Raw genomic sequence first — 23,311 nt, 5'->3', positions numbered from 1 at the left:
TGGGGGTTGGGAGAGAAGTTGCCATGGTGTACCCAAGTTTATTATTCTTGTGAGTGGCAATTCAGGCTGAAAGGGAACGGGTAGGCAAGTTCAAGCCTGGACGGGCCAGGAAGTTTAAGGTTGTGTAGGAAGTTTCATTGGTTAAGAGGTTAATACATGTAGTAAAGAGGGAAGGGAGTTTAAAGGGGTCAGTTGCAGTTGACCAGCTCTGGAGCATTTACGATATTGCTGAATTAAGTTGTGGTGGGGGGGGGGGATCATTATAGGGGTGGGGGTAGCTTAACGTAAGGATTAACTTTGTATAGTGAGGTTGTAGTTTTGTAGGGTAAAGGCCAAAGTTGGTTTGTGATGTGCACCTGCTTCAATAAATCAGCCGTTATCACACAAACCTGGTGTCAGTGGGCTGCGCTGCTTCCCTGTTCCCCAAGGGGGTTTTGGGGGGCAGCCGACCACAGGGAGGTCTGCCCCCGGGGATTTTGGGGGAGTGGAGCAGTCGGAAGACTGCTCGGGGTTTGGGCGTGTTTTTAGCTACTTATGTAGCTATATATATGTGGCCATTTCACGTTACCAGCCACCATTTTATCTTGGTGACACGGGTGGCTGATAACTGGTAGATAACAATATTGACCCACCCTCCCATCCCTTTACTTCAGCTTTTCAGGTGGGGCTTTGCCCCCTTTTCTCGTGCATCATCGAAATCGGGCAAGTTTTTTTGCATACAGGTGTGCAAAGGGAGTTATGATAAGGTTGTCACTTCAAGCAGGTGCTTAGGTGGTTGGCAGGGAAGTTGCCATGGTTTACCAAAGTTCATTGTTGTTGTCAGCAGCAATTCAGCTGAAAGGGAACGGGTAGGCAAGTTCACGCCTGGACGAGCCAGGAAGTTTAAGGTCCTGTAAGAAATTTCATTGGTTAAGAGGTTGACAGATGTAATAAAGAGGGAAGGTAGTTTAAAGGTCTCAGTTGCAATTGATCAGCTCTGGAGCATGTAAGATCCTGCTAAATTAAGTTGTGAGGGGTGGCATTTTAGGGGTGGGGAGTAGCTTAACATAGGTGATTAAGTTTGTATAGTGAGGTTTTAGTGCTGTAAGGCAAAAGCCAGGGTTATTTTGTGATGTGCACCTGTTTCAATAAAGCAGCCTTTTTTACACAAACCTGGTGTCAGTGGTCTGTGCTGCTCCCCTCTTCCCCAAAATGCACATTTGCAAACACAAAAGATAACACGTCTTTACCAGAATAATTTCACACATGGGCTATTCTTCTCAGCCAACCGCAATTCGGGGTTAGCAGCCACCAAGCAGGCTGCATTTATCAGAATCACGTGGATTCCGAGTAATGGGCATAAACCCATAGGTAACATCCTGAGAGTTATTACTGTAAATTACAACTGTCAAACAATAACTAAGGTCTGTGGCAGGTGCTGAGCAGCCGCACGCGAGAAACTGAAAGGCTGAGGGCTTTAAGCCACAGTCACTCCAAAATATTTTAGTAACATGACAGAGTACTGGTGAAAGTTATACAGAACTTCCTGTTTGTCATATCGAGAATCTTCACACATCAAGTCTTGATATCTCATAGGTCATATACCAGGTTTGTGCAGTTTGAAGTCTTAAGTGTAAGACTGTGCCCTTTAACAATTTGGTAAAAGACTGTTTGCAACAAACCAGACCAACTATTCCCTTGCAAGATATCATCCAAATGTCATAACTTACATGCAAGTAATGGCCCAGTGGAGAGTACAGAAAAAACTTTTTTTTAAAGTTAACAAGCTACAACTTTTTAAAGCCACCACTCATGTCCAAAATATTTTAGGACACTAATTAAAAAGAGCATTAGCAAAGCGAATCAGTCTGGAGTTAGCAGCAAGCCATGTGGCTGGTCAATGCTTGTTTTCTTTTGTAACACTTTATTAAACACTGTTGTGGGACAGGCAGAGTCCTCACCAATATTTAAAAAAAGCCTTTCCAATGCAACAGGTCTCACACTTGTGAGAGTTTGAGCTTTTGGCATTGTAAATGATAATGTCTTTAATTTATTTGTTTGTTTACAAAACCTGCAAGCAACGTTGTACACTCAAATAAAAAGCTTTGCCATTTAAAATGTCAATAGCTCAAACTCTCGCAAAGGCGAGACCTTTGTGGCAATTGCGATTTAGCTTTCAACATCGTAAGCTAAAGCCCGGGTGCAATGATAGCTTCAAAGGTAAAGAATTATATTTCTTTACTTTTTAAGCAATTGCGACACCCATGCTTTAGCTTATGTTGAAAGCTAAAGCGGGGGTGCCGCGATTGTAACAAAAGTAAATAAGTAGGAAAAATGTTTCACTTTTTTCTATTTATTTACTTACTTTTATTACAATGGCGGCACCCGAGCTTTAGCTTTCAACAGCGTAAGCTAAAGCATGGGTGCCGCGATTGCTTCAAAATTACACACAAAAAAGGACATTTTTTTCAATTTGTTTACTTTTAAAGCAATTGATGCACCCACGCTACAGCTTAAGATGCGTAAAGCTAAAGGGCGGGTGCCGCCATTGTAAAAAACCATAAACAAACATAAAAAGAAAGGCATGTGGCCGAGTTTGGCCTGAAAAGAATCCAAGAAAAGTGCAGCTACCAATATTATTGCCGAGGCACGCTGAATAAATGAAAAATAAAATAAGCATTGAGGGAGAGCGTGTTGTGCCTGCAAGAGGAGACAGGCCACAAACTATTTGAGAAAATAGAGCTCGGAGGCTGTAATTAAAGCTTACAGAGTAACAGGTCAAGAGGGGAGGTGGGGGGGGGGGGGGGGGGGAGGAGGGGCGGGGGAGGGGCGGGGGGTGTCCTCTTGGGAGTTTACAAGAAGAGAAAATGCGGTACTAAGGACGGACTACTAAGCCTATTTACCAATGAAAAGCCACCATTTAAAAAGGGCAGGGAGAAGAACCAATTAAAAAGATAGGCAGAGCTTCATGTCCTTTCCTGAATACAGCAGGTCTCGAAGAGACAGTGAAAGCGCTGCCTAGGCAACAGCTAAAAAGGAAAAAAAACAAAAATGTTTTTTGGGGCTCAAGAATGACATTGCCAAAATAGTCTCTTGCACTGAAGGGCCCTACTTCGCGTGTTTATGTGCTCGACGTGCTTGCGACGTGAAAGGGCAGAACGTGCCCACTCAGTGAAGTTAGCCAATTGCTGAAGTAGGCCGACCCATTACCACACGTTGAATGCTGTAGGGGCAGAGGGAAAAAGTGAATGGAAAAATAACAGATCAATGGACAAGGCTATAAAACTTTACTAAAATTAAAAGTCTCAGCTAATGACTGACCTAAAAATACAAGGCAAAAGACAGGCACTTTGCTGCCAAGATGAAAATGTGTATGAAAGAAAACAAAATAATGCCCAATGCTGCTTCATGGGGGAGACCGGTATAATCAATTAATCATCCAGACATGAGAAATTCTATGATCATTGCAGTCCTAAGGGGATCATATAAAAGCACCATGTGGCTAAATACATATCGCTGTGGGTACGTATGGTGCCAGGAAACAAGAAGCCAAACTAAATCCAGAAGCTCAAACTTTCAATGACCTATTTATAGGGGTTACGCGCTAACGCGCATTTGAAATTGTCGTACACAAACAAAACGAATACATTTATGAAACTACGTCCTGCACTGGAAAAGTGTCTTCCTACCAGTGCTGACAGGAGGGCGCTGAATTGTCAAAACGATGATCCTAGTTTGTAAACACTGTTTAGTCGCACATACATATTTCCCAAATTGGCATCTCTTGCACTGGGATGACCAAGAAAACATTTTTGAATTTGCAGGTAAATAACCCCTGCAGCCAAGACATTTACACTATGACCTCCTTTGATTACTCTCTAGTCACAACCATATGCAGGTTCAGCATTTCTTATTTCAAAACAGGCTGGCTGGCCCCTTATTCTACCAGCGGTGAGTTACTCTAATTTATTGTTGACAAATCAGTTTGAGATGTCAGGAAGGTTGGCAAATGTTCAATATTTTTCAAAAGGACAATTGTGTTGTAGGAATTGGCTTCCAATAAGCATACAGTTGTTTTACTCTGTCAGAGAAGGAGTTATCCGACATCAATTATTTTATTTTACTATTTGTCTGGCATATCGACCTTGATGGACTAATTCTTCACATAGGAGATTGTTTGTTGCCTGGTATTAGTCTCTGTGGTTTCCAACATCTGACAAAACATGTCCCCTACATTACGGTCTTGATAAGGAATTTATAAGCAATAGGCATATGACAGTTTCTGTTCTTGGGATAGGAACTTCTCCAGATGAGCGATTAAAATATTTCCAGTCCCAGAAAAGTCATTTCTTCCATTCAGCTTATGACTTATGGCACACCACATTCCCAAGCTATTAAATAGACCCTCATTGGAAACTCTGTGCATTGCTGGCTGGAAGGATATCCAAGGTCAGACCCACCTCTCTGCCTAGGTAAGTCATCTGAATTACAATTTTCAATCCTCACAAAAGTTTTTGTTTACCATATGCACAATGGTTGTCTGGAGTGCGGTCAACTTTCTGAGCATAGCATCTGCACTACTCCGCCCCCCCCCCCCCCTCTCAAGATCCACCTCTGCATATGCAATCACCTCGTCACAACACCCAACACACTCTGAAGCATCTTACTGCTGCATTCCACACTTCACATACAGATACATCTGAGCTCCTTCGGCTGCCCTTCCTATAAATATAGGATAACAAGTTAACAGTAACTATATTGGTTACATTTATATATTGCACAGATTTGTGCTGGTCTGCTAGTACATTTTATGACTTCATACTTGATTATTCCAAAGCTCGAATACACATCTTAGAATCAACTTGCTTTGTTGAACAAAGATGTTTGTATAGTGTGCCTCAGCAGACACCGAGATATCTGTACTTGAAATGCATTCCACTTGGAATGTGGATTCCCAAGGGTTTTCTTTGAGGCTCTTACTGCTTGCAACAGAACAGGCCTAACCAGGATCTTGTGTCGTATGTCTATTTACAAAGATCCAGGTGATGTATTCGTATTTGCGGAGAGCCCTTTTCAAAGGGAACCTCAAAGTACAAGGAAGGAAAGTGGTTTGGCAGACAAGAGGTACACACCCCGCGAGACGCACAGTACTTCAGAAAAATGTATCCCCACTGACAAGTGTGCTGCAAGTACAACAATCGTCTATAAAGGACAAATTCCAAACTGCTAAAAATTCATACGTAACAAAGGACAGTGAGAGGATTTGGAACAACAGAGCCAGAAACCCAAGAGAGGCTTTCCATGTGGGACACTCTTTTACACTTAAAGAGATTACATTCTTAAGCTTGTGCTCCAGCAGAACATTAGGAGGCCGGAGAGAATTTTAGCTGGGTTGTTCCAAAATGTTGGTTAACACCAGGGATGGGCAAATGTCAGAAGCAGCTCGGTGACCAGAATTCTTGCGACACAGAAGTTGTCCTGAAGAAAAAAGTGGACAAGCTTCCTATTTATTTTGAAAAATACAGTTACGGAGAAGTGATCCACTTTTCAAAGGCGTGCGAATCAATACAAAGTCAGCATAATTCTTGATACCCCTTAAAAAGCAAAGACTGGTCATCGTTTTAGGATTCCCAAATGCATAGCACAACAGTTTTACACATGGTACCTCGAGGTGATTGTATGGTTGAGGATATGTAATAGAGCATAGATAATTCTACCGTATGCTGGTTATCAAGGTCTACAAGAACTCAGGTGGACTTTGCCTCGGGGAGGAAAAAAGAGGGAGGCTCCCACTCTTATTACCACGCACTGGACTGTTCCCTTGTCTATTGCTAGTGGGGTGGAGATTAAAATAAAAAGATGGGGATGCACTGCGATCTGCAGAATATTTAACCCTGAAAAGTAAATTATGTGCATGAGAATTAATTCATTCTCTTCAATGTAGTATCTGAAATTGACCTGGTCTACCCTTTCCTGTAGGAATGCCTGCCAAATAGAAATGGCATTACTAATGCGCATGACCGTGCGTAATTCTCAGTGGCTTGGAAAGCTTCAGGTGCCAGATGTGACTTCTTGTAGTTTGCTGAGGAAATCAGTTATGTCTTGGAATGGGCTTTTGATTTTTGCAGAACGTGGTTTTAATGAGGCAAAAAGCATGTTCCGGGTAGCATTCCTTCTGAATGTTCCTGGTAGCATACCTTCTGAAGCACAAAACATTCTTGGGTAGAGTTTCATAAAACTGATTTTTTAAGATGACTTGGGGATTTTTGGTAAGTTTTCTGTGGAAGCATCTAGTAACTGAGTGCACAGTTTCCAAGTTTAATTATTCATGTCAAGTATTAATACTTCTCATTTTGCTAGTTTGGCACAGATGTGTGTTTGTTTGGAGACTAGGGCATCCATTAAATCTATTAAGCCTTTCAAGATGGTTACTTATTTGTCTTACAAGTAAACAAATTTGAAAAATGCAAAAAATCCATCACCCTTATTAAAAAGTGGGTGCTTCTTGGAGATTGACCAGCAGACGGTGTAGCACAAAATAAACAGTTGGACATATAAGGGGATAAGTATCACCTCTCTGCTTTAGGTCAATGATGCACAAACATTCAGTGAACAAAAAATTTTCCCCACTAATGTACATTACTGAAATAACTATTAATCCTTACAAATAATCCATAGAGTAGAGTCAAACCTAAGGCAGAGTGCGCCAAAACGTAACAGTTTTCAAAGGACTACTACCAACCTCTGGAGATTGCTGTGTAGGTAGAATTTTTTAAATTATTATTAAAGACACATTCTAAGCAATGTAAATTGGCTGATTAGACAATAAATAATGCATATACATAAGTGCCATACCACTCACTGCTCTTGTATTTATTGCACATTCTAAATCGGATAGCTGCACAACAAAGTGACCTGAGCATGTGTTTTTGAGGGTAATAGGCCCTGTGCACAAACACTTCCATTTTACATGTTCACGTTTAAAGTGGACAGCCTTCTAAACGCGGAGTAGCAGCACACATTTGCTTGCACACCAGTATGACACAGAGTACTCAGAAAAGGCTTGCTTACAAATACATTTCTTTGTAGGCACATTATCATACCTTCGAACATTCTGTCCAAGGACTGTGTATACTGGCCTGGTTTGTTGTCTGTTCGGCAACAGTTCTGGGTGGGTAGAATCAATGACAGATCAGATATCAGGCACAGTATGAATGGGTCTAGTCTCAACATATAAACTGCACCAAGCCTCTGTTCGGCAGAGGAGCATTTTGGTGTATTGTCATGGCCACCCGTCCCTGAAATCTAGCCCAGAGTCCCATCACTATCCTGAGAGGGACAGCGGCCCGCTATACACCAAGACTAGCTAGCAGATGACACTCCCGCAGGTAAATGGGGAGTTAGACCACTAAGTTATCTGGCAGAATCACATCCACCCTACCCTCTCTAGGGTAGGCAGTGCTATGTAGGAGTACAATATTATGTATTCATATAATCAATGCAACAATTATAATGGTTGAATTATTCTTCATATTCACCATTCTTGCACTGCAGGTTACTATGCTTTGGTTTCTTCTATTCATAATTGCAGCACACGTATTTTACACAAGAATCCAATTGCTTCAATAAATGTTTGAATTGTCAATTTGTGTATTTCTTGTGTCTCGCTTTGGGCATGCCTGAGTTAACAACGAAGGATAGAGCTGTTTCTACAATTTTCTTGGGGGAATTAGGTCTGTCATGTTCTGAGGTTCAGACACCATTGGGTACCCTGTAAGGTTTATGAGTCTAGATCAATGGCGCACTGTAAGCTAGCCAGGAACTAGGTCAACATATTCAGATGGTATGAGAGGACTCAGTCCCCAAAGGTTTGATGCTTATGTTGCCCAAATGCAAAATCTTACTGAATTAGTAGGAAACGTACAACACAACGCTGTAGGAAACTGGCTCTATATATACTACACCAAAATGAGGTATAGTGGTTATAGAGTCCAGGTGACCCCAGAGGTAGGCAGAGGTTAAAGTTAGATAGAACCTTACTCTCTAATTCTGGTAGAGTGGTAGAGCAGTAAGGCTGTATCAGAGGACAGTGTTAAGCATTTGATGTACACATTCAGTCAGCAAATGAATTCACTCACTCAATAACCGAACTCTAGGCCAATTGTGTTTGTATAAAAATATATACTGTTTTATTTTTAGAAGCAAGCAAGCCTGGCACAGGTAAGCATTAAATACTTTTCAGTAATAAGTTACTGGATATAGAAGAGTTTGAAAATGCAATAGAAATTGTACTTTGTTTGATTTGCAGGGGAAGCAGTAGGATGCAACACTGCAAATACAGTACCATTGAAATGAATAGGCCTGTTCAGTAAATTACAGGTAAGTTACTTTTTACGTTACTTTTCTAACTCAGTGCTGGATACCTAGATTCAGCACTGGGACAGTTCCTGTAAACAGGTAAGTAATTACGTTTTGGTTATTCGCATGATTTTTAAAGAATATTTTCAGATTTCAAAACTCCACACTTGGTTGTTTTTTGGAAGAAAAACAGTGCATTGAAATGAATAGCCATTTTCAGTAAATTACAGTTGTTACTTTGTACGTTATTTTTTTTTACTCAGTGCTGGATACCTGGATTCAGCACTGGAACATTTCCTGTAAACAGGTAAGTAAATAAGGTTTCGTTATTTGTGTGAGTTTTAAGGAATATTTATAGATTTTAAAACTCCACACTTTGAAACTTTTTGGAAGAAAATTGTCAATGTCATCCTAGGGAGGAAAAACAAGTTAACGGTTCACAGGGAAGTAATTGACTGTGTAAGTTAAGGTTCTGGGGTTAGACTCCGTGGTCCCCCAAGGTCAGTGCACTGTTGTTGCACCCTCAACGGCACTAGGGCGACCGGGCAGAGTGTTGAGGCCCGATGTTATCCAATAGGGGATAAGGGGCCTCCGGTTGGTGGCTGCTGGCAAGCAGGCCACTAGGTTGTGGGAGCAAAGCTCCTAGGGTTACGGTCAGGGCAAATGGGGAAACAATGTAGCACAAAAGGTGCACCCTCAGGGGCACTGGGGCAGCCAGGTGCCGAGTACTGTTTCGACGTCGGTCTTACTGTTGTTTTCTAGGGAGAACCTCCGGTTTGCAAAAGCACTGCAGGCAGGGAGACGAAGGACTTCTGGGTGCGACCACCACTTGGAGAGGTAAGTTGGGAAGTTGAGGGTTGGTTAGGTACCGTCGGTTTGGGCACACAAGGCCGTGGGGCATCGGGTGCAGGGGTGCCTTTTGGGGTTAGATCTTACCAGCTCCTGGTCGCAGTTAGGGGGGGCCTTCTGGATTTAGGCTGCAGGCGTCGGCTGGATGCAGGTCAAGGGTCGCCGGATCTCAGGTCAGGATCGCGGGGGTGACCTCCTAGTGGTGTTTTTCAACTAAAGCTCGGGCCGGGTTCGGCGGGTGCAGAGTAGGCTGGATTTGCGGTCTCTGGCTAATACCAGAAGCCACAATTTGAACAAATCCGGTGTTCACGGAAGATGCAGTCTTTAAAAGTGCAAACACAACAGTTGATGGACAGAATGCAGAACAATGTCATACATTCATCCCAGTACAACGATCTGGGCCTAAATCCATCGTTTTTTTGCTCACCATGCCATTCCAACTTGAACCCAGCCATATACAAATCAGTCTTGACCCTGCGCCTCTTGGGAACAGTCCAGCCCGAACTGCCAAGCCAGGTCCTCCCTGGACTGGAAACAAGCATCCCAGGACCAGTTTCGGGGTTTCACCCCTCTTCAGCCAGGATAGCTCGATTCCAGTGGCTTGGAGAGCACGGGACTCACGTCTGACCAGATCAGTCCCACTCGGGGTGACAAATGCAAAAACAACAGTTGATGGACAGAATGCAGAACAATGTCATACAGTCACCCCAGTACAGAGATCTGGGCCTAAATCCATCGTTTTTTTGCTCACCATGCCATTCCAGTTTGACCCCAGCCATATGCAAATCAGTCTTGACCCTGCGCCTCATGGGAACAGGCATGGAGAGCACGGGACTCGCGTCTGAGCATACCCATCCCACTCATGGTGACAAATGCAAAAACAGGATGCCACTGGAATCAAGCTATCCTGGCTGAAGAGGGATGAAACCCCGAAACCAGTCCTGGGAGGGAGGAAGGAAGGGAGGAAGGTAATTGGGTACATTTTGGGTAAAGAACACAGGCCTTGGGAACCTGATTGGCAGGGACCCAGGGCACACCCAAAAAAAGGCATCAGTAGTCTGGCAAAAAGGGGGGGGGGGTTTACTGCAACAGAAACCCACTTTACTACAGATGCCACCAACAGTCTAGGTCAGGCATTTATTCAATGGGTCACCTGAGGACTTTTCTTACATGTGCCCAACGCCCCTAGTCACCATCATAAAGAGGTCTGTGGTTTTAGTAAAAACTCCTCCTCCGCAAAATCAGGAACCCCTATTTCTGTCTGTGAGTTGTTCAAGCTTAAAACTTTAAAAGGAATACCCTTTGAAAGGAAGTATAACTTCTCTGAATTCCACTTGGTAAAATAGTTAATCCAGTACCAGCTGTCATACCACTGAACTGCAGACATGCAGTAACAGATGTTACAACACCATGGGCTCGCTCTTACAGGAGGAGATGATACGTTCATGGTAGAACTCAACGAAGCGTATAAAACAGAGGTATTCTATTCATGTGTAACACTTTGGCATCAGACGCAACCACTGAAACATTTCAAACATACACTCAAGAAGCAAGTCCTAATTGTTATAGAGCTCACGAAGATTTAGAAATTGCACTATCATTTCAGGAACACAAACTGGCTCAAAGGTGACCTAACACATCCACTAAGCAAAGGTCAGACTGGGTCCCCTCAGCAACGAACCATACAAAAAGCAATTCAGCTGGATTTTAATTAATTTTATGCTCGAAAAAAGCACTGGGAAGGGATTTGTGTAGATATCTTATATAAGTACAGAAAAAGGGCATTTTAAGATAAATTAAGAAAAGTGGATGAGAACATGTGGGTATTCACTGAAGCGTTCTAGTGCAGTCGTTCCATATGCCTCGGGTTACAGCAACTACATTTTCCAGGTAGCACAGCCATCACATTTGCCAAAGAACACCTCTATGTTGAAGAGGTTTTTGGCAGGAAGTTGAGCTAATCCAGTTTCTGCTGCATGTGCTGCTTTAACATTCCTCATCCTCCAGCCCTAAAAATGTTCGGGATCCACCCCAACTGTCTCATTAATAGGTTATTTAGCTCCCATGCCTCGGCTCCCACTCCCTTAGAGTCGGCTCTTTGCAGAGCTGGTCAGTGCTTCTGAAACCAGCGTGGCAGCACTGAGAGCTACACAAGAGGCTTACCACAAAAGGATGAGAAACTCATTGTTTACTCTCATTAGGTGCACCCCTACATTAATATGGACTGTAGTCACCAACTGTCCCAATCCCTTTTTTGGCCCCATGCTCACTGCATCCAAAAGGTACACTGGTAGAGGTGTACCGATTGGTAGAGATATGCCTGCTCTCTCTCCAAGCTTAATTCCTCTTCAGAAAATTATTCCCCAGCATTTGGCTGCGTTAACATTGATCAGGAAGGAGCCTCGATTGGAAATTATGTAGATAGGAGACACCGCTTCTTCCAAGCATTTTCATTAAAATACTTTGGACTCATTTCAGCTGTCTGCACTACAAAGGGAAAGTCCTAGTCTGCTTCCAAGGGACTTCAGCAAAAGAACAGAAAGCCCCTGAGCAGACCCCCATCCTCCCTTTACTCCATGCCAAAAGCCACGGCTAGAGTGATGCTTTGACAGATTTGGGAACACCCAATAGTTCTCCTTCACTTAGTTACCTTCAAAGACACTCAAGCTGCATGAAGACGAAACTCCTCACACGTGAAAAACTGAAGTGTCAAGGATGTTTCATAACTGTTTTTGCAGTTGTTGGTTTTTCTGCAGAGCCACAATCCTAATGGTATTGTATTATTATGTACTTCGATTGGGAAAGCCCTTTTCACAGTCCAACTAAGGTACTGGATACTCCCCATAAATTCTCCTGGAAGGCTCAACTTGCTGTCTTGTTTGATTTAGGTACAAAAAAGGTTTGGGTTCTTCAAAGTTAGAGAAGGTTGGGGGGGAGGGGGGGCTGCTAAACCTTGCTGCCTGTAAATCCCATTGCTGTGACGGCAGTGAGCGCCCCAGATAGGCCGAATCTCCCAACAGCATGGTCACAGGCTCCTGGGCCCGTTGGGCTGCACTGCCGGCATCACAGGAGAGACACTCCCCGACACTGCAGCGGGCCCAGCCAGAGTCTCGGCCCACCTGCGGACCCAGCAATTGGCCCACCCGCGGAACCAGCAATTGGCCCACCCGCAGACCCAGCAATTGGCCCACCCGCAGACCCAGCAGCTGGCCTATCCATAGACCGGTCGGTTACCCAACCACATCTGAAGCCGTGGTAAGCAGACACCCGAGCAGCCAGGTGGGCAAGCCCCCTTGAGGTGTCTGGCAGCCAGCATCCTGGGGCCTGGTAAAGCACATGGAGAGCGGCCCCGGGTGATAAAGTGAGGCCTGATCTGGTGTTCCAGCAGGTCTCTGGGACCCGGCTCGCTGCCCTTCACTTCGTTGCTCAATTTGGGGCCCGCGGAAAAGGCGAAACACACAGCGGGAGTTGACAGAGAGACCGCAGCCCTGGGCCCAGCAATACCACCTCCACTAAGCAATTTGCTGGATGTCCCCTAGAAGCCCTGATAGCACGGTGGGCTACCTGAGAGGATCACACTGAGTCTCCCCAGCTCCATTGGGAGGCCTGTGCCTGGAGACCTGGGGGTATGTACAGCGGCGGGCCTCCAACGTCAGAAAGAGAAGACTGGGCTGGCCCCGTTTGAAGTGCTCAGAGGTTTTCTGTCCTAGGTTTGGTGCTTGGTTTGAACTTGAGGGGGGCGGTGGACAGGTGTGGCTGCCGTGGTGGGATGGGTGGATCAGCTGAGGAGTCTGGGAGCTGCCAGGATGTGAAGAGCAACATGCTGCGACCCTGCTGCCCCCGCCTCCCCTCCTTTTAACAGCTGTTTCTGCAGCTGAGACCTTACAAGACCCTGACAGTGCTGGAGATAGCGCTCTGGGCTGGACCGGAGGTGTTGGACTGGACTATACTACACCCCTCCTGGGCCCCTCGGGCAGAACCCTCCTGGGAGATTCCAGCTCCTCTGCCTCCGGCCGGCCAGGCCCATCAAGTCCTGGCCCACTTCTGTCTTACTGATCCAAAACTGTTTTGAAGATGGGCAGACTGCACTGGTCCCCGAGGCGGTGGACCCTTCCAAGACCATTCCAAACACGCCAATGCATGGCAACACACCACTGCTCTTAACATCGGGCAAGCTGGACAGGGAACTAGCAGCAATAGAGAACTCCCAGGTCTGCCTGGAGACCAGGCTTGGGTCACTAGAAAGGGAGCTGAGCTTCCTACGAGACGATCACCGCAGGTTTGTAGATAAGGTTGCTGATGGGGAGAAAATCTGGGTTCTCTACAACCGATGGCAGCTCACAACCCGACGGCTATCAGGGATCTTCAGGAGCGTGTCCGACAGCTGAAGGGTAAAGTGGAGGATGCCAAGGGTTGCTCACGGAGGAGCAACATACAGATCCTGGGCCTACCGGAGGGGGTCGAGGGTCAAGACCCCCTATCATATCTGGAGACCTGGTTCAAATTGTTTGCTTCATTCTCTGGTCTCACCTCTTCTTCTCATTTGAGAGGGCCCACCACGTGCCATCCGCTGCCCTCCCCCAGGGCCACCTCTGCGTCCCATGCTGGCTATGCTACTGCATTTTAAAGACTGCAATGCAATTCTGAGAGCAGCCAGACAAACCGGTCCCCTTCGGGTCGAAGACAAGGTCATAATGCTGTTTCCGGGCTATACCCGTGCTGTGCAGCTTCACGGCTCCTCCTTCTTAGAGGTCAAGTGTGGACTCCGCCAGATGGGGTTCAGTACTCCGTTACTCCCGGCTCACCTTAATATTCATGTCGAATGGAGTCTGCACATTCTTCTTGAACCCTATAGACGCTTGGGACTGGGTGGATCACTGTTGAAATGGCGTGGCTGCGGAGCAGGCAGGGCCCTTTTCCGGTCCCTCTAGACCACAGCGGAGATGATGAGGCAGGCCACGAGCAGAGGCCACGCCTTGACCGTCTCCTACGAAATCTGCTGACCTCAAACAGATTGAGAACCGTGGACGGGCCCTGCAGGCGGTGACTGACCTGGGAGCAGGTGCTAGGAACATAGTTCAGCATGCTAGGAAAGCACTTATATGCAGCTCTGTGTCGTCCTGTCCAGAAGCAGGGTGGAGTTGCAACGGAGGCAGAAGCTGCCACCTGCCTGCTCACAGGCATTATTGCTGAAGTTTTCTGGATCCAGTGTGGCACCTGGGAGATCCACAACGTGGTGAATTTGTGATTATAAGTATGCATCAGAAAATGAAGAAAATAAAACTGGATATTAGTCTTACACCATACAAAAAGAGATGAAGGCTTCATAAAGATGATATAATAAAAGAAATACTAATGAGTTAAAATAAAAGCCATCAAAAAGTTACCATAGAGAACATAACTGGCTCCTGTGCAAAATCTACAAGTAGCCAATTCTTTGAAAATTGAATGGTTACATGGTACGATGGAGGAATCAAGATGGAAGCAGGAGGGAGTCAGTGTCAAGTTAAGTGTCCCAAGGAGGGTGAAAGGAGCAACTATGGGACTATCCGTGTCACGGTAAAAAATGTTCTTGCACAATGCAACAAACTAACCTAACAGATTGAAAAATATATATTTTATACCGATTATTTCTACAATTTGTTTCCAGCATTAGCACGGATGGCAAATTATTGCTGGCTCATTTCAAAACAAGCTGGAAGACATTATTTTCTAGAGGCGCAATGTTGTTGCTAACATAGCAATGGGGAACTCCCTCTGCATTTCAGCATAAAACAAAATCATACTTAATAAATTAAGCACATTACAAAGGCTATTTGACTTGGTTACTCCCATGCCTCACTTGGCAGCATATACAGGAGTTGATTTTACTTCCTTTCAAAGTAAACACCCTCAAGACAAAAGGATTGGAATATAGAACTAGACTGTTTTCCTCATCATCCACGAAGCACTTATTTGACGTATTTGGCAACCTCCCTGTTTTTGAGTGTAGCACTACAGTGAACCACCTGTACATTTTCACTGTACTCGTTGGTTAGGAGAATAAATACCTAAATAAATAAGCAGTGCAACTCAATTGCTACTTAGCTTTGTTAAACTTGCTCATTTATTCTAATTTCTAAATAGCAGATATCTAGTTTCTTCCTCTTAACTTCTTATTTGATTGTATCAATGCATATTTGAGGTAGTTTAGTAGCACCAAGAAGCCTTCTAGTGTTTGAGAGCTTTATATATATATATCTCATCGCTTACCAAACATACAAGTGAACATTTAATGCATGAACTCCTGCAATTTTATTGACCCTGGATGGGCTGGTAATAAAGTCCTGATAGACTGGCAGTTTCCAATGTGGATTGACTGACACATGAATATGAGATGACCACAATGGCCCTGTCCATGTTGGTGCCACGAGTGTCACTGTTGATAACTACTGCCTGACTTTCTAGACCCAATTCAGGGAAGGTGGTGAAACAGGGTATGCAGATTTAAAGTGCTAATTCACTCACAAAGCATTTCTCTAATAATTATGTTGTAGATACCTTGAGTTATTAATCCTGTCATTTTCTATTCTTGATGCAAATCAGTCTACAGAGGTTCCCCTCATTTGAACACAAGTTGGTCGCACACTGCTCGTCACACCAGCAAGTTGCCCCTAAGGACTGTGGTGAATGTAGTGGCGACGGCGGGTACGCCTATGCCACGATGTGTAAAAAGAAAAAAGTATGTGTTGCATTTAGCCATCCCTGGACACGTGTTTCGAGGTAGTTGCCTCTCGTCAGCAGGGAGCAGGACAATGTAAAGGGGTGCCGAGTGGACTGCCAAAAGGTTCTCCTCATCTTGGCTGAGAGTTCTTTGTTCTACTTCCCACACTTATGAATAGTCTGCCATTATCAGCTTAGAGCATCTCCGAAACAGTAGGCTTACTCTGGGCAAATGCTCTGCCAAGCATGTGCAGATATGAGCTGTGACCAGATCAATATCCCTTGGTACATCTCTGTGATATTAAGTAATGGTGCCCACCCACCAGTTGATTGAAAGAGTAGTGAACTGTGTGGTATTATCTGTTCAAATCAGCACTACCTTGCCCTATAAATGACTGAATAAAGACTGAGGCCAAACTGCCTAGAGCTTCAAGCCATTGATATAAAGGTTGGAGTTTTGTGGACTACACTTGCCATGTTCATTTCACTCTGTGTGGGAGACATCTGTTATGTTAACAGAAAAAAATATATATAGGTTTGTCCTTTCTACAACTTCTTGGGTACCCAACACCATATTCTTAACATTCTCTGTGTCTAACTACCTCTGTAGTAGCCTTGTATACATTCTTCTCGGACCTTAAAGACACTTGGGACTACATGGACCACTTCTGCGGCGACTCGGCTGCGAGCAGGCAAGGCCCTCATCGGTCCCTCTAGGCCATCAATCTTAAAGTCAAAGCTGTTCTCACAGTTGGTGACTGTCAAGCTATTACCAGCTCGACAGTCAAAACCCTCACTATTGTAGAGTAAGATGAAAGTCATATCTAATCAAAAGACTGAGATGATCCCAAGACTATTTGTTTTACTGAGAGATCGGCTAGATTCCTTCCAATGCTCTCAAACTGACTATTAGTTGAATTTACTCCTCTGAATAGTTCTGACAATTAAAAAATCTCCCTTTCACCAGTCAGTTGGCCAGTCAAGGGAAATATAAATGCACTGTACAAAATAACTGCTACATATTCTAGGCATTTGGTAAATTCTGGGATTCGATATATTATAGCAAAAGGGCAGAACTGCACGCTAGTACGGTTTGTCACCTAACAAAAAGCTAAAGAAGTTCATATCCTTCTTGGACATATATAGGTCGATGGTCACTTTAAAGTAACCTTCTTAATGGAAGCGATATGGCCCATAGCCTATTGACTATGCAACTGGCGTGTTCCAACTTTTCTGACTTTCCCCAGTTCTGGGCCTAGTGCTATGACTAACTCTAGTGGGGAGCAATGAGGAGGGTGATCGGAGTGATAATGCCTTTCAGTAGAAAGTTGCATTACTGTTACAGTTTCACATGATGTTGTTGCTTTTTGTATTTATTCCAATGATCTTTTCTCATAAATTGGAGAGGTTGTGTTTAGAACTAACTTTGACAGTATACCCTGTAAAGGCGTAGCTCCTGGCCTGCTATCCCTAATTATTATATATACACATCGGAAATCAGTCATGTGTGCACACTGTTAATGCACCCACTGCCACGGTGCAATCCAATACCGGATTATGACAACAATAAATTGCAAAGGTGCACCACTTAAAAAAAACACAGGATAGACAATTAGAAAAATAATAAATGGTCTGTGTCCATAGTTTTTTCTTTAAGTTCTTCTTTTATTCACTATATTCTTTTTATAAAAAACACACACAGCCGACGTGTTTCCTCCAGTAATGGACTTCTTCTGGGCATAGAGACAAGCAACCAGGCACTTCGGAGGGATGTCAACATCGGAGTATCCGTGGCGAATATGTTTGACAAGTAGAATTTTCAAGTTTGTTTCAACATGCATAAAAGTAACGGAAACAGGTGCTTCTCTTTTAAGAGGAGAGAGAATCCAAGGTGTAATAACACTAGTGTGAACCATTCAAGAGGCCTCACCACAATAAGCAGGCCTGGGGTAAATAGGGCAATCACCCGTTCAAGCCTCAATCCGGCTGTAAATCGTCCTAAAGCACCTCCTGCAGAGCGAAGACGGTATGGAGAGGTTGTGTTGTTGTCCTATGTCTAGGACTTAGTTACTAATTGTTTGGTAGGCTTATGCCTTGTACTGGTTATACACTATTGGTATCATGTAAAACCCAATAAACACATTTGGAGGAAAAAAATAAATAAACTAACCTTCCTATTACAAGGAGGTAACAACGTGTCATGTTAACTTGAGCTTAAATGGCTGGGTTGGTTCCCCACCCGAAGTGTGACGCTTAGCCTATTAGCACCCCTAACCCCATGCCTCGACACTTACACTGCACATTATGAGCCCAAACAGACAAGGACCCCACTGCACATCAAGTTAAGTAACGAGTTAAATAATTTGCATAGTTTTGCATAACATACTAGACATTTTTGGAATGGCTCCCTTCACATGTTTACAGGTAGATCTAAGGCGACTCCCTCTCAGTAATATACAAAGAAACTTAAGAGCGAATCATAAGTCGTCACAGCGCCAATAAATACACAAGATCAGAGATGTTAGGAGGAAGCGCACAGAAATAAGCGTAAAATGTATCTATGATATTAGCCTGTAATGATGCAATGATGACATGTACTGTTGAATATTGTGGATCTCGTTGAACGCTGAAACAAATGTCAATAAAAATATGTTTGAAAACAAATGTTAAACTGAACAGTGATAACACTGTAATGTGCCTCCTTAGCGGAAACAAGTTTGGTATAGTTCTGAAAGGTCTGCCTTTCTTTGAGGTTAGAAAAATTTGTGAAGGATAACCATTTACCTCTTCACTCCACAGGATCTGCCTATGTAGATAACTTGTTGAGTGCTTGTGCATTCTCTAGCAGTACATAATGATGACCTTCAGTCACCATCTTATGTCCAGACTGTGGGTTTCTGGGAGTCCTCATGAGTCCTTCGAATTGGAAATGGTCTGCAGCATCCATTTGTCTGATGTTATTTGGCTTTGTTTGCGAGGTTAACCTCACTATTCCCCAAAGGGGTTGGAATTTAAAATCAGTAAGCAACATAACCTTCACATTGTGGAAGAGATTTTACATCTGGTTTAATAAGCACTGCCTTGTGATCTGGTATTTCCCCCATAGAGCCTCTCAAAGTGTTGGTGACAGGCATCAGAACTAAGAACGGCGATGACCAATACGTTAGTAATAGCCTTGTGACAAATTTCTTGTCTGTGAAGCACCTTCACAGAAATTTATTTGTTGCCCCAGGACCATAGAAAAGGCCTCCCAGTGGTCTCTGGGTAATTAACATATAAATCACATCTATACGATATAGAAAATTATCTTTGGTGGTCTCCTGCAAGTTTAATGGTTAAAATAGGAAGAGAAATATAGTTGTGAATTAGAGAAGGCATTCCGTGTCCTCACTTCATCGAATTCTCCATCTTCTTTAACATGGTTAGGAATTACTATGTAATTGGCCTATTTGAGATTGGAACGCTCCAAGGTGGAGCCAGAAACAGTTTCACAATGAGAATCTTCAGGGTCAATAAATCCCCAGCTGCTTCCTGTGCAAAAGCAAAGAGAGAACGCCAGTGCCCTCCTGCCCAATTCCCCACACCACCACCAAATTCTTAAATCTTCAGAAACAAAATGTACCCACATTAAGCACCTGGTGTTAAGGCCCTAACTAAGACAGGAAAACACATGAGCGGAGACACACACGAGACGTTTAGCACAGGGAACCCTTTAATTACACGATGGACACAGTGCTTGAAAACCTCTCTCTTTGACTCCTGTCTTGATGTCATTTGGTAAAGCTACAGCATGTTCTGTTGGGAGACGCAATTTCTTTGTGTGATACTGGTGCTTAAATAATAATCCTTTATATATCAACCATCAAAGTATCCAAAAAGATTTGCGGGTCTGGGCTTGTGTTAAACAGCATCGAATGTAAACAGGATCTATTAATGATTAGACACAACACACCAAAGATTGCGATTACTTGGTATATTCTCAATCGTACATCCAAGTTGTACAAAGCATCGGTCACAAGCCAGCAAGCTAAAAAACAACATAGTAAATACAATTGATTCACGTTGCTAGGGAGGGATAGCCAGAATGGGAGCGACTTTGCAACACACCAAATACACTTCAAAATTCATAAAGTATGAGTGCCCATATAGCCAAATTTGAACAGCAGAAGTACTTACTGTGCTCCAAAATCCAGCACTGAAGGCTGAATATATAGGACCCTCCCACTAGGTCCAGAAAAGCTAAAAAGAAAAAAGAAATAAATACCAACTTTGTTAGTTTGCCTTATCTATTTCTACAGTGAACATATACCTAGTATGTTTAATAGCAAATACATTTTTCTGTGAAATATGTAAATCAAAACAAGGTATTGCAAATAACATAGTAAACAGATAACAAAATGCTAGCTTTCCCAAACATAGGAAATGGGTAGGAGCTCCCTTCCAAAATATCTTTATCAACAAGTATCCGCTATATAACTCGCAATCAGTCCACTCTCAAGGGTACCCTGAAGGTGTAGCCGAAAGCTATCACGCCCGGCCCATCCACACTACATTAGTATAGCTCTGAACAAACTGTCAATTTGCAAAATGTACTTTTTGCCAACCTCCCATTCGCTCAGGCAGCCAAGAGGGTCTACTCTGCTCTAACACCAGCGGCTAACACCAGCACCAATGATTGGCTATCAAGGCCAACTCTGTTCTAGCTGACACTTTCAGCTCCACTCTAGGGCAGGCAATGTCCATTCCATTCAGTGGCAGGCAGAGCCAACTCAGTTTATGGGTGGGCAAAACCAGTTATGCTTGTGGGCTGGCAATACCAGCTGCCAGGGGCGGCTCCTCGGTTATGATAGAGAAGCGTTTCCCACTGTTGAAAGGCAGCAAATGAAAAATAAAATGATAATTATACTATTTCATTATTAATATTTAATTTTTCACATACTCAGCCAAGTCCGCCAAGTCTAGGGAGGGGTGGGGCCATTCTCTGAGTCAGCAGCCGCCAGGGAGGAGAAGGTGTGGTAGGTGCACTTTAAGTGCGCATGTCGGTTTGGCGGGACTGTCTTAGGACAACCAAACCGGGATGTGCACTTACATTTCTCCAACCCAGCAGTCTTACACAGCCGGGTGGGAGAAGAGGCACAGGCTCCATGTCACTAACTAATCTGCATTTCAGCCCGCTCAGACCAATCCTGGCGCTTCTGGCTTTGGTGGGGAGAGGAGCAGAGAAGCACTGAGGTGGCGTCCGGAAGCGGCAGTTAAGTTTTTTTTTTTTTTTTTTTTGTTTTTTTTTTTAAAACACCCCCATTTCCACCCCTCCTCCACCCCCAAGTTTTAAATGGGAGCAAGCAGCCAACACTGCCAGCTACACGGTCTTGCTACTAGCACTAGATTTGCCCAGAAATTAATCATTACTGTTGGAATCACTGTGCCTCCTGTTCCACTGGCATGCTTGCGTAAGATGAAGGAAGGAGTGTTGTCAAAGGAATTGCTTTTAAGAATGCCCCTCCCATTTATTGGCAATACAATCTTTCTCACTTACATAATGTCTCCTAAATCTGGTAACGCTTCAACGTACAGTCATTATAACCGGATTTGTTGACATGAAAGACATACCAACAAGGGTAATTACTGGTCTAAGGATAGGTGTGTCATGATAGTAAGTATTAGTCTTTTTGGCAGCTCTTTTTGCTTTCTTTTTTTGAAGGAGCATGGAAATATCCTGAGTTTCTAGAACTTATCCTTTAACTTTCAGAGGTTATTTTTTTCAAAGCCGGAAATTGAGATTTGTAATTTGAGAATACTCATTACTAAATTATGGGCAATAAAACAGGATAAGTTATACTTCCCTCTGCTTAGCATGTGTCTGTGTCTTTACATGCAATTATTTACAAATCCGAGTCCAACTGGGTATTCATTTACTTCATGTGAATTCAGGTCAACATTGTACAACAGCGTCATATCATTAGTTAAGAAGCATTCTCAAAAGTTGGGCTGTCCGCTATACTCTAAACCCATCCACAAAGAACATATTTCATAAGTGGAGAGGCCGACTGTATGCAGCAAGCATCAGCACTGCCTTTCAGAAGCCTTTGCGCGCTTATGAAGCTTGTACTACGTGACACCCAAAGACAGTGATGTATGTTTGCCAGAGTCCCCTAAATTCTCACAATATTTGAACACGGCTGCAGCCATCTTGGAATGTCAAACATAAATGTCCTCGTGTTTCAAAAGGGCCTTGCTAAGCATGGAGCCTCTACGTTGCTGCAGCCTGGACCTGTGCTTCATACCTTTGTGCTGGCGGAACAATCATCCTTCTTGGGAGACTGGTGAAAGACATCCTTGATTCAGAGAAGAAATCTTGAATCAAGTCAAGAGGAACACGAACTTTGAACTGTTTTTCAACTTAAAATATATAAGTTTAAGACCGTGAAACTACTGATTTCTTTTTTGAATGAACAGAGAATTCTAGTATCGAACATCATTACGATGTGTAAGTAAAATGAGCATTTAAGGTACAAAAATGCATTGAGTGATACATGTGTGGTACATTAGGAAACCACGATTGCAAATGAATGTCAACTATTTTCCAGTAGCACTAAGCTCACCAACACCAAAGCCATTTAATATAAGAAAGTGCACCCGTGTGAAGTAGGGGGCAGTTATCTATCAGTAGGGAAGTACGTTATTCAACAGTTTTGTCATCATATGTATCTTGATATATTTTAGTTTTAGTAAAGTCAGCTTCATATGAAGAACACCGAGTTGGTTACACTGATATAACTTCAAGGCACATCACTATCACTGTGAGTTAAATGCTCAACATTCATGGCAGATTGGTAAAAGATCACTTAGTTGCTTTTAGATAACCATCCCATTCTGCAGACGTCAGTGCTCGACAGAATGACTAGGTAGATGCAGGATATTCAATGTCTAATTTTTCACCTATACCATTCCCAACCTTCTACTATACCTCATGTATCATACTGTATGTGGTCAAGAGAACTGATGACGAGGGAAGTAAGAGTGAATAGCTCCCACTGGATCAAGAATACAAAATTAGGGCTTTCTGACGTCACATAGCAATATAGTAGGTTTAATTGCATCACCTTTTCATATTTGTTTCAAGAAAAGTAACAATCATGCCAAAAAATAAACAGGCCAGAGTCACATGGTACCACCACTGTAAAGGGAAAAAATGCAGCTATCATTAGGTGCCTGGAGATTAACCGGCCTGGCTGAAACCTGTGCAGAGTGAAGGCTATTCTAAAAGTAATGCAAATGTAGCAGTCATTTCAAAACCACCACCCGTATGCAAGTATTAAAGCTTAGTAAAGGGCACACTGAAATCCCAAATTGTATGATGGAAAAAATAAAATCAAGCACTGCTCTTCAAACAAATCCATATTCATTACTGACCACTAGGTCA

At 43.5% G+C, this 23,311-nt stretch overlaps 1 protein-coding gene across 3 annotated transcripts in view; it reads right to left on the bottom strand.

Moving 5' to 3' along the window:
* TMEM131L (transmembrane 131 like) overlaps positions 1–23,311 on the bottom strand; it is a 553,379-nt gene that overhangs the window by 315,795 nt on the left and 214,273 nt on the right. For all 3 annotated transcript variants that reach the window (XM_085641690.1, XM_085641691.1, XM_085641692.1), the window contains one exon: positions 20,065–20,127. In XM_085641690.1, coding sequence (XP_085497816.1) covers positions 20,065–20,127 — 63 coding nt within the window. The remainder of the gene's footprint in view (positions 1–20,064; positions 20,128–23,311) is intronic.

This window comes from Triturus cristatus, chromosome 2_2 (assembly GCF_964204655.1).
Source record: "Triturus cristatus chromosome 2_2, aTriCri1.1, whole genome shotgun sequence".
Classification (NCBI taxonomy): Eukaryota; Metazoa; Chordata; class Amphibia; order Caudata; family Salamandridae; genus Triturus; species Triturus cristatus.
This window is presented reverse-complemented; position numbering and strand designations above follow the sequence as displayed.